General features: G+C 38.7%; 1 protein-coding gene across 8 annotated transcripts in view; it reads right to left on the reverse strand.

The window, feature by feature from the left end:
* Window positions 1–10,198, reverse strand: part of FCRL1 (Fc receptor like 1) — a 55,495-nt gene extending 45,297 nt beyond the window's left edge. For 4 of the 8 annotated variants that reach the window (XR_010340286.1, XR_010340285.1, XR_010340283.1 and 1 more), the window contains exon 1: window positions 10,036–10,198. Coding sequence is in view for 2 of the 8 variants with exons in the window: in XM_064370387.1 (XP_064226457.1) it covers window positions 10,036–10,066 (31 nt within the window). In the remaining 6 variants the exon portion in view is untranslated. The remainder of the gene's footprint in view (window positions 1–10,035) is intronic. The other 4 variants (XM_064370391.1, XM_064370389.1, XM_064370388.1 and 1 more) reach the window with 2 other exon arrangements.
* Between the last annotated feature and the right edge of the window lie 2,303 nt (window positions 10,199–12,501).

Below are 12,501 nucleotides of genomic sequence, written 5' to 3' on the forward strand. Positions count from 1 at the left end.
AGAATAAATGGTGTAGTAAACAGAAGCCTATTTCAATTATTTTAAGAGAATAGACATTGTCAGTGATGTTGGCAAGATAGCTGAGTAGAGGTGTCTGTTACTCATCCCTTTCCCCCTCAAAAAAGACTGAAACAATAAGGAAACAACTACATTTTGACTGCATTGTCTACAGGAGAGCACTGAAGTCATACAGCAAGAAAGTGGCAGGAACCTGACGGGGCACAGAAACTCAGGATGGCTACATAAAGAAGGGAGTGGAACACCCTGCCTCTGCAACCCTGTCTCCTCGGTCAGGATCAGCTTGGAACCCAGGCTGGGATTCAGTCCTAGGAGGGGTTTTTCCCTGAAAACAAAAGGTAAAGAAGTCCCCAGAAGCCCTGATTATATCTGTGGACACTGGTAGTCTTTGTTGCTGGAGAATCCTGCAGTTCTCACAGCCCCTAAGTCCAGTTTTGGAAGCTGCCCAGAGTTCATATGGGTGCATTATTCTAGAGAAAGAACCCGTACTGTGGCTCCTCCCAGCCACGTGACCCAAGCTACTACTACTACTGCACAGCACCGTCTTGAAACTGGAGCAACTACTAGAGTGTGTTCTGTTCTTGAGGGCAGTAGTCACTGCATCTCTTCATCCTCAAGGCTTCATCATCATTGCATCACGCTCACATACAGTAGTACACTGTTTACTAGCCAAGCTGCCCAGCTTCCTAACCCATGAGAACAAGCTGTCTAAGAAGCACCCCATTTTCTCCATCCTAATGGCTTCAGTGCCCCAACCCAGGGACTCAAAACCTGGGCTCGGTGAGATAGCTGTGATCCTGTCACTTGAGTCCACAGTCCACATGACATTCTGCCCTGCCTAGGACTAGGCAGTCCTGCCCAGAGGGGAAGTCAAACCTTATCCAGAAGACCAGCCATGTGCCTGCCTCCTTGGCATATGACCGGTCAGGCATCCTGTCCCTAGGGAAGTCACAGCTGAGCCAGCAGACCAACTGTGTGCCTTCTTGGTGTGAAAATCATCCTGGCACCTCACCCCTGGGGAAACAGAGCACTTGCCAATATGTATTATTCTGCCCTTCTGGGTCAAACAGCCTGTGTTCTGCCTGGATCTGAACTAGCCCTCTGGAGCCTGAACTGCTGATGCACACCGTCTCCTTGGGGAGTGAAGCCAACATGCACTGTTCCCCACTCTCCAAAACCCAGTACATAGCTGCATACCATTACCATTCCCAGGTCTTTGCTGTCACTACAGCTGGCATCACAGTGCTGGGGCCACTACTGTGTTCCACCACTCTGGGGGCCAGAGTCACCACTATGTAATACACTCTCTCCTGGTGCCTAAGTTGCCACTGTGTCCCATTGGCTTGTAGCTATGATCTGCTTTCCAGTGTCTGAGTCTTTGGAATACCCTTTATCCTTAGAGCCATGGCAATGCTGTGCCTTGACCCCTAGGATCAAAGTCACAGCTATAACCTAGCCCCTTGGGCCTGAGATACTGAGGAATGCCTCAGAGTCACATTCTTTGGCTTGGTGGAAGAGCTGTGTCCATCTATGCCTAAGACAGTGACCCTGCATCCGGGCACAGATGCCACAGCAGTTCAACAAGACACTGAGTCCAGGACCACAACCACCTCAAGCATCTGTGCCCTGAAACACACTATTACCATGCCTGCCTGTGACCCACGTCAGGACCAACACCAAAAGAGATCTTCTCAGGAATGAGGGTCTACGAGGAAAAGAACAAGAAGATTCCTAAAGCTCTTGCCACTGAGAACTGTGACAATCTATCTTGCCACCCCCACCCCCACAAATTCCTACAGCCTAGGCCACTGAGGCACACACAAGCATTACTGACATTGATTACTGCTGAAGAAATGACACAGAGACCACACTACTATCCTCACCTGAACCAAAGCCAGTGCACTCTGCTCAGCTAAGAATCCATCTGTGCCCTAGGATCCATCTGCAGGTGAAAGTCTTTTGTTATAAAAGCCACTCTATAAAACTGCAAGAGGTGGCTCTTCCACCAGATGCACAAATATTAAAGCAGGGACATGACCCCACTAAAAGAACACAATTATTTTCCAATAACTAACTGGAGATTTATTAATTTCCTAATAAAATTCAAAATTATAACCTTTTTTTTTAACTCTCACAGTTGTGTTGGAGATTATTCTTTGTATCATATCTATGTCTTTTGAAAGGCAAAGACATATCCTTTCAATTTTTTTTTTTTTTTTTTTTTGCCTGACACCATGCTGGGCTAATTTTGATATGTTTTTACTATTTTACTTTAAGTTCTAGGGTACACGTGCAGAATATGCAGGATTGTTACATAGGTATACACATGCCATGGTGGTCTGCTGCATCCATCCCCCCATCACCTACATTGGATATTTCTCCTAATGTTATCCCTCCCCAATCTCCCCACCCACTGCTATCCCTCCCCCAGGCCCCCACCACCCAACGGACCCAGTGTGTGATGTTCCCCTCCCTGTGTCCATGTGTTCTCATTGTTCAACACCCACTTATAAGTGAGAACATGTGGTGTTTGGTTTTCTGTTCTTGTGTGAGTTTGCTGAGAATGATAGTTTCCAGATTCATCCATTTCCCTACAAAGCACATGAACTCATCCTTTTTTATGGCTGCATAGTATTTCCTGACATATAGGTGCTACAATTTCTTAATCCAGTCTATCGTTGATGGGCATTTGGGTTGGTTCCAAGTCTTTGCTATTGTAAATGTTGCCACAATGAACATGCTTGTGCATGTGTCTTTATAATAGAACGATTTATAATCCTTTGGGTATATACCCAGTAATGGGATTGCTGGGTCAAATGGTATTTCCATTTCTAGATCCTTGAGGAATTGCCACACTGTCTTCCACAATGGTTGAACTAATTTCCACTCCCACCAACAGTGTAAAAGTGTTCCTATTTCTCCACATCCTCTCCAGCATCTGTTGTCTCCAGATTTTTTAATGTCTCCTGATTTTTTAATGATCGCCATTCTAACTGAAATGAGATGGTATCTCAATGTGGTTTTGATTTGCATATCTCTAATGATCAGTGATGATGAGCATTTTTTCATGTTTGGGCACATGAATGTCTTCTTCTGAAAAGTGTCTGTTCATATCCTTTGCCCACTTTTTGATGGGGTTGGCTTTTTTTTTTTTCTATGCACATAAACCAGTAGATCTAGAAGAAATTTTGTATTATTAGAGTACTGGAAGGAAAAGATATAAAGAAAGTTATGAAAGGCATATTTGATAAAATAGTATCTCAAAACTACTCAAGTCTTGGGATGGATATGGGCAACCAAGTCTATGAAGCTCAAAAATCCCCAAATAGATTTAACCCGAAAAGGTCCTCTCCAAGGTACATTATAATGAAACCGTTAAAGGTCAAATACAAAGAGAATTCTAAATACAGCAAAAACATAAAGTCACACATAAAAGAATTCTCATAAGAGTATCAGCAGGTCTATCAGCAGAAATCATGCAGGCCAGGAAAGAGTAAGATGATATATTCGAAGTGCTGAAAGAAGAAGCTTACAGCAAGAATACTATACCCAGAAAAGCTATCTGTCAGAAATAAAGGAGAAATAAAGTCTCACCCACACAAGCAAAAGTTAATAGACTTCAAGACAGCTAGACAAGCCTTAAAGTAACTGCATAAGAGAGTGTTCCAACCAGAAGTGAAAGGAAAATAATTATTACTCCATGAAAACATGTGAAAGTATACAATTAACTAATAGAGGTAAATTGCTCATCAAATTCAGAAAAATCTCACTACTGTAATGGTGATGTTTAAATTTTTCAAATCTTTAGTATGATGGTTAAAAGTCAATATAGTTAATAATAACTATAGTTGCAATAAGTTGTTAAGAAATACACAATATAAAATGTGTAATGTAAGGCAACAAAAATATAAATTATGGGGCAATGGTAAATGTGTATACCAAAGTTAAGTTGTTATCAGCTTACTCTATTATAACTATAAGATGTTTTATATAAGCCTTGTGGTAGCCACAAAGAGAAAATTGACAGCATGTATGCAAATGAGAGAGAGAAAAGAATCAAAACTTAGTGCTACAAAAAATGTAAATAGATTAAATTATTCTATTAAAAGATATAGAGTGGCTGTATGGATTTTAAAAAACAAGACCCAACTATATTCTGTATTTCTATATTTGCCCATAAGAAACTCTACCTGTAAAGACACAAACAGAAACTGAAGGGATGAAAAATAAATACCATGAAACTGGAGAACAGGAATAGCTATGCTCATATCTGATAAAATAGAATTTAAGTCAGAAACTATAAAAAGAGATAAACAAGGTCATTGTAATGATAAAGGGGTAACTTCATCAAGAAGATATAACAATTTTAAACTTATATACATCCAACACTAGAGCACCCAAAAATATAAAGAAAATATTATTAGATCTAAAAGAAGATGTAGACTGCAATATAATAATAGTAGGGGACTTTAACACTCCACTTTCAGTAATGGAAAACCATCCAGAAAGAAAATCAATAAAGAAATATCAGATATAGCCGGCCATGGTGGCTCAAGCCTGTAATCCCAGCACTTTGGGAGGCCGAGGCGGGTGGATCACGAGGTCAAGAGATCGAGACCATCCTGGTCAACATGGTGAAACCCCGTCTCTACTAATACAAAAAATTAGCTGGGCATGGTGGCGCGTGCCTGTAATCCCAGCTACTCAGGAGGCTGAGGCAGGAGAATTGCCTGAACCCAGGAAGCGGAGGTTGCAGTGAGCCGAGATCGTGCCATTGCACTCCAGTCTGGGTAACAAGAGCGAAACTCCGTCTCAAAAAAAAAAAAGAAATATCAGATATAAACTACACTCTAGACAAAATAGACCTAGTGGACTTTTATACACCATTTCACCCAATAGCTGCAGAATTCACATTTTTCTCAACTGCTCATGAAACATTCTCAAGGGTAGATGAAATTTTAGGAAGCAAAATTCCTTAAATTCAAAAAGATTGAAATCATATGAAGTATCTTCAGACCACAAAGGTATAAAACTTGAAATCAATAACAGAAGGTACTTCAGAAACTTCACAAATACATGAAAATTGAACAACATGCTCCCAAAGAGCCAATGAGTCAATGGAAAATAATTAAAAGAGAAATTTTTAAATCTATTGAGAAAAATAAAAATGGAACCACAACATACCTAAATCAGTGAAATATAGCAAAAGCAATTCTAAAAGGGAAATTTATAGCAATGAATGCCTATATCAAAAAAAAAAAGAAGAAAGGTCTAAAATAGGTAACCTAAGTTTCACCTCAAGGAGCTAGAAAAACAGGAACAAACTCAGCCCAAAATTAGTAGAAGGAAGGAAATAATAAAGACCATGGCAGAAATAAATGAGATAGAGACTAGAAAAACAATACAAAAGAAAAACGATACCAAAAAAAAAAAAAAGAATCAGTTTTTAAGAAGATAAACAAAATTGACATACTAGCTAGACTAAGAAAAAAAAGAAAATTCAAACAAATAAAATCATAGATAAAAAAGGAAACATTACAACTGACATCACAGAAATACAAAGGATCATAAAAGACTCTTGTGAACAATTATATGCCAACAAATTGGTAACTTAGAAGAAACAGATAAATTCATGTACACATGTAACGTCTCAAGATTGAATTATGAAGAGATAGAAAAACTGAACAGACCAACGACAACTAAGGGAATTCAATCAGTAATAAAATGTATCCCATAAAAAAAAAAAAAAAAAAAAAACCTAGAACCTGATGGCTTCACTGCTCAATTCTATCAAACATTTAAAAAACTAATACCAATTGATTTCAAAAAAAATTAAAAGAAGAAGGCCGGGCGCGGTGGCTCACGCCTGTAATCCCAGCACTTTGGGAGGCCGAGGCGGGTGGATCGTGAGGTCAAGAGATCGAGACCATCCTGGTCAACATGGTGAAACCCCGTCTCTACTAAAAACACAAAAAATTAGCTGGACATGGTGGCGCATGCCTGTAATCCCAGCTACTCAGGAGGCTGAGGCAAGAGAATTGCTTGAACCCAGGAGATGGAGGTTGCAGTGAGCCGAGATCGCGCCATCGCACTCCAGCCTGGGTAACAAGAGCGAAACTCCGTCTCAAAATAAAAATTAAAATTAAAATTAAAAATTAAAAGAAGAAAGCACTTCCAAACTCATTCTAAGAGGCCAATATTTATTTGATGCCAAAACCAGACAAAAACACAACAAAAAGAAAACTACAGGCAGTATCTCTGATGGACATAGATGTGCAGATTCTCAACAAAACACTAGCAAAGCAAATTCAACAGAACGTTTTAAAAATTCATTTCCCATGATCAAATGGGATTCATTTCAGGGAGGAAAAAATGGTTCACCATGCAAATCAATAAACATGATATATCACATTAACAAAATCAAGGATAAAAACCACATGATCAATACATGGACAAAAAGCATTTGAAAAAATTCAACATTCATTCATGTTAAAAACTCTCCAAAAATTAGGCGTGGAAGAGATGTACCTCAACATAATGAATGTCATATATGACAAGCCCGTAGCTAATATCATATTGAATGAGGAAATGTCGAAAGCACTTCTCTAAAATCTAGAACAGAAGAAGGATGCCCACTTTTGCCATTTCTATTTAACATAATACTGGAAGTCCAAGCCAAAGTATTAGTCAGGAGAAAGGAAAAAAAGAGCATCCAAATTGAGAAAGAAGAAGCTAAATTGTCCCTGATGGCAGATGAGATAATCTTATATATAGAAAACTCTGGACTCCACCAAAAAAGTTTTATCTAATAAATGAATTCAGGGAAGCTGCTGGATACCAGATAGATAGATAGATAGATAGATAGATAGATAGATAGATAGACAATAGACAAATTAATAAATCAGGAGGATTTCTACATACTAATAGTAGTATACAGTAGTGTTTCTATATACCTGCCAAAGAAATTAAGAAAACAATTTTATTCACAATAATTATTAAAAAAAAAATACTTAGGAATAAATTTAACCAAAGAGATGAAATAGCTCTACACTGAAAACTATAAAACTATAAATTATAAAACTATAAAACATTAATGAAAATATTGAAGAAGATGCAAGTAAATTGAAAGATATCACATGTTCATGGATTGGAAGAATAAATGTTGCTAAAATGTCAGTACTACCCAGAATCCTCTACAGATTCTATGCAATCTCTATCAAAATACCAGTGACATTGTCTACAGAAATAGAAAAAAAAAATCTCAAAATTTGTATGGAACAACAAAAACAACAACAGCTCAAACAATCTTGAAGAAAAAAAGCTGGGAAAAAACACTACCTGACTTCAAAATATACTACAAACCTATAATAATCAAAACAGCATGGTACAGGCATAAAAACAGACACATAGACCAATGGAACAGCATAGAGAGCCCAGAAATAAATCCACACATTTATAGCCAACTGATTTTCAACAAAGGTGTTAAGAATACACAATGTGGAAAGGACAGGGTCTTCACTAAATAGTGTTAAGAAAACTGGATATCCATTTGCAGAAGAATGAAATTAGATTCTTATCTCTCACCATAGACAAAAATCAACTCAAAATGAATGAAAGACTTAAATGTATGACCCTAAACTGAAACGACTAGGAAAAAACATGGGGGAAAGCTCTATGTCATCAGTTTGGCTAGTGATTTTTTGGCTATAACCTCACAAGCAAAAGCAATGAAAGCAAAAATAGACAAATGGTATTACACACAACCAAAGATTTCAGCATAGTAAAAGAAACAATCAACAGAGTGAAGAGACAACCTACAAAATAGAAAAAAGTATTTGCAGTCAATACATCTGAGAAAAAGTTAATATTCAAAATATACAAGAAACTCAAACAACTCAATAGTAAGAAAACAACCCTATTAACAATGGTCTAATTCTCAGAAGAAGACATGCAAATGGCCAACAGGTATATGAAGAAATGCCCAACATCACTAATCATCAGGGAAATGTAAGTCAAAACCACAATGAAATATCACCCCATACCTGTAAGAATGACTATAAGCAAAAAGACCACAGATAACTAGTGTTGTCAAAGATATGGAGAAAAGAGAATCCTTACATGCTGTTGGCGGGACTGTAAATTAGAAGAGCCATTATGGAAAACAGTATGGAGGCTCTTAAAATATAAAAAATTGAAATATCATCTGATTCAGCAATCCCACTGCTGGGCATGTATTCAGAAGAAATTAAAGCAGTGTGTTAAAGAGATATCCGCACTCCCACATTTACTGTAGCACTATTCACAACAGCCAAGACAGGATCAATGTAGATGTTCATCAATGAATAAGTGGATAAAGAAAATGCAGCATATATACACAGTGGAATACTATTCAGCCATAAAAAATAATGAAATCCTATCATTTACAACGTGGGTGAACCTGAATGGTATTATGTTAAATGAAATGAGGTAGGCACTGGAAGACAAGTACTGCACTATCTTACTCACAAGAGGCTTGGGTAGTAGGGGGGAGGAAAGAATGAGAAAATGTTGCTCAAGGGATATATAATTACAGTTAGATATGGAGGAGTCCAGAATAGACAAATATAGAGAGACAGAAAGTAGATAATGATTGCACGTGGCCAGAGGATAGAGGGGTAAGGATAGGTGAGGGGTTGGAAAAAAATTGGGAATGCCTGCTAGGCGTTGGGTATGGAGTTCTTCCTCGGGTGATGAAAACATTCCAAAATTGATTGTGGTGATAGTTGCACCACTCTGTGATTTTAATAAAAACCATTGACTTGTATAGCTTAAATGGGTGAATTGTATTATATGTGAATAATATTTCAATAAAGCTGTTTTTATAAAAGGTATTATAGCATGTTTGTATATTTATGGGAACAATTTAGACTGAAGAAACATATTGATGATGGGACAAAGTTTTTGAGAAAGTAAGAGGCTCACGGGCTCAATGCACAAGTGGAGCAGTCTTGTCATCAACAGGATGAGGGGCAACATATTTGTGGTAGGGGAAGAGAAGGCAGCGCAGATGAATGCAAAGGTGAGTGGGTCAACAGCAATAGAAAGATGAGAGAGTTTTCTTCTGGCTGCTTTTATTTTCTCAATGAAATATGAAGCAAGATTATACAATGAGAGTGAACAGGAAAGTTTGAGGTGACAGGATAAGGCATGCAACAGCGATCACGGAGCAATCCTACTATGAACAAGTAGGATGATTGTCTGGCATTGCTGTTGTCTACCTGAGATTCAGGGGTCCTACACATAAAAGAGGATAAATCATCAGGGTCTTGCCTTTAAAAAAAAATCCCATTCAGCTGTTTATGCCAGGGAGTGAAGCAAGCAGAAGGGCGTATAAACCAGGAGAGTGCTATGGGGGAAGACAGATGAAGGTGTACTCAAGGGAGGGTTGTGGTGGTGAGCTGCAGAATTTGAGCTGAGTGCCATGAGAAGGGAGCACATGAAGCGTATTCACCGAAAGTGGTGAAGTAGTCCTGGAGTAATTGGAAGACATGCTGGAAGACAGAGCGTGGGAGAAAGTGAGCTAGAAACACAACGTAGTCGGGGGATGCATGCTGAAAACAAGGGGGTGATGACGAGTTCTAAGGCCTGACGATGGGAATGGGGAGTCAGAAAGAGATAAAAGGAAATAATGTTGATAGTAAGAAGAGCAAGGAATTCAGAGGCTAAAAATTGTTATACAGATGATTTTTTTTTGCAGCTGTTGAAAACACTGAGAACAAAGACAGTTATTAATGGAAGGAAGACAGTGAACACTCCCTATGAGATAAAACTGAAATGATAGTTTTCTTGAAAATTCTGGCTTGTTGAAGTAACTATAACTTTTTTGCCTGACTCTGAGCCCCCAGTGGAAGTAGAGATCTGCGCATCCCTGAGCATCAGCTGACAGCACCTTAGCCCTGAGAAGTCCTTACAGCTCTTCAGGAAGCAGAGCCCAAGTATGATCACATCCCATAGCCTGCTCTGAGTCGTCCAACTCACCACATATCAACAGCAACAGCCTCGGCAGCATGAGGACCAGGTCAGGGATGGTACCTAGAGATGCCGCTCATCAAAAAAAGAATGCACCTCAGAGTCGAGTGGCAGCAGCTCGTCAGAGGTTTGAGGAAGTCGGGATGGGGAGTTACCCTTCAGCAGAAGTAGAAGAAGAAAGAAGAACCCTCCAATGACCCGTCTGCATTTCCTCTTCTATGAAGGCTGAGAAAATTAAAGATACTCCTTTTTAAACTTAGTTTGATTCAACTCCACAAGTTGCACATAGTACACATCACTATTTGAGGGACTTCAAGAACTCATGTATCTCAAAGGAAGTTGCTTAAAGGCAGTTTCTTACTTCGATGAATCTCATTAGGTTATGGTCCTGTTGAAATTCATCTTTGATACATCTATAATACTTTTCACCTTTGTTAGGGCTGTCTCCTGGATTGTTTCCAATCAGCACATTTTTCTTTCTCAGCAACATAGGCCCACTATGCAAATTTTCTCTAGCATAGTCACATTATGCAAACATGTCAGTAAGTCTGAGAATGATGGGGCTGTTACCCAGGTTATGTGTAGTGTCTGACCCTTGTTGCATATGATGACTTGTGTACAGGGTCAAGCTGTTCATACAGATACATACTTTGATATTTAAACTTTCAGCGTACCAGTAAAGGAGCATGAAATCACTGAAAAATAAAATCATGGCAAATTACAATCCGGAGGATGGTTCAAAATGAAATACAGAAAAGCAGCACATGCAAATTAGCTTCAGGGCACTTGAGAAGTGTTCATCATTAGTACTAACTCTGGCATTTATAAAATTGGCCCTGTTTTCCCTTAAAATCAGGGAAACTATAATCTCTCCCATTGCTACCTTGAGCACATTAGGGCTACCAGTTCTAGGCAAGTGACGCCTAGACTAGGGATTGGAGGAGAATAAGCCATTCTTAATTTTCAACATTTCTTAAGTCTGTGAGTGTCTAGGATTAAGAATAACTAGAACATGTGGAAGGTAAGCTCTTAGGGGAAAGATGCTATCAGGCAATGATGTCTAAGTCCAGGTATCCAGTCCACTGAATATGACTGAGAAAAGAAACTAGTGGTCAGTGATACACAAAACTAGAGGGGAAAGGAAGCAGTGTTGGTAACCAGGCTAACATCCCCACGGAAAGTACTGAAAACAAATAGATATCCCATAGCTCTATTCTTTGGCTTGGGAAAGTCTGTGTGGGGATAAACTTGCTTAGTGACAAGTTTCAGGACCAAAGCAAAAATTCTCCTCAATGGGAATATAGACCTCTCTAAATCCAGGGTGTAAAGCTGTTTTTGCATACAGCATGCTGTTTCATCTCTCACTTTTTCTTTTAATCTGTTGGGTTTTTTCAGTGTTTTAGTTGACACATTGTAATTGTACATATTTATGTGGTACAATTTGACATTGCATTATAATACACATATATGTTGTACAGTGATGATCAAATCAGGGTGGTTGGCATATCCATTGTCTCATGCAGCTTTCATTTCGATGTGGTGAGAACATTCAAAAGCCTCTTCCCAGCTGGTCCGAAGGTAGTGAGTTATCTCAATTGACTGTTCACAGTCAGTTACAGATCAAACTCCTTGTTCTTCTCTTTCCCCCCTTCTCACTACTGCACTTGACTAGTCTTAACAAAAATAATAAAAATAAATAAATAAAAATTGAAAAAGCCTCTTTCCCAGCTATTTTGTAATATATAAAACCTTACTATTAACCACAGTCACCCTACTGTGCAATAAAAAACCAAACCGTATTCTTCCTATCGAATTGTCACTTTGTACACGTTGACCAATCTTTCCCTCTCTTCCGTCCCCCCATTCCCTCCTCAGTCTCTGATAAACACTGTTCTATGCTATACTTCCATGATATCAACTTTTCGTTTTTTTTAGACTTCACAGATAAGATCATATGGTATTTTTCTTTCTGTGTCTGGCTTAGTTCACTTAACGTGATGCCGTCCAGGTGCATTCGTGTTGTCATGAATGGCAGAATTTCATTCTGGGTGGCTGAGTGGCATTCTGTTGTGTATACACACCACATTTTCTTTATGGATTCATCTGTTGTTGGAGCCTTAGGTTGATTCACATCACATCTCTTCCTGTGCTCCTGTGTGCCTTGCTCCAGTGCCCTCACCAGCTGTTCAGATTAAAATGTGTTTCCTCCTCCACAGATAGAAAGGCTATATAGCGTTATTCATTAAGCTCTCTCACATTTTTATTTTTATAATGTGATAGTTCATGCATGCAAACAAAAAAGTAACATGCGTATAAATTATGAAATACTATGATGAAATGAAAACCATGAGCCTATCCTCAGACTGTTCACGACCTTGAACATAACTAATATGATACCATTGCATCTACTTGAGAGTCTGTTCACGGCCTTGAACATAACTAATATGATACCATTGCATCTACTTGAGAGTCTGT

Source organism: Aotus nancymaae, unplaced genomic scaffold (assembly GCF_030222135.1).
Source record: "Aotus nancymaae isolate 86718 unplaced genomic scaffold, 86718_ANA_hifiasm-v0.15.2.pri h1tg000108l, whole genome shotgun sequence".
Taxonomy (NCBI): Eukaryota; Metazoa; Chordata; class Mammalia; order Primates; family Aotidae; genus Aotus; species Aotus nancymaae.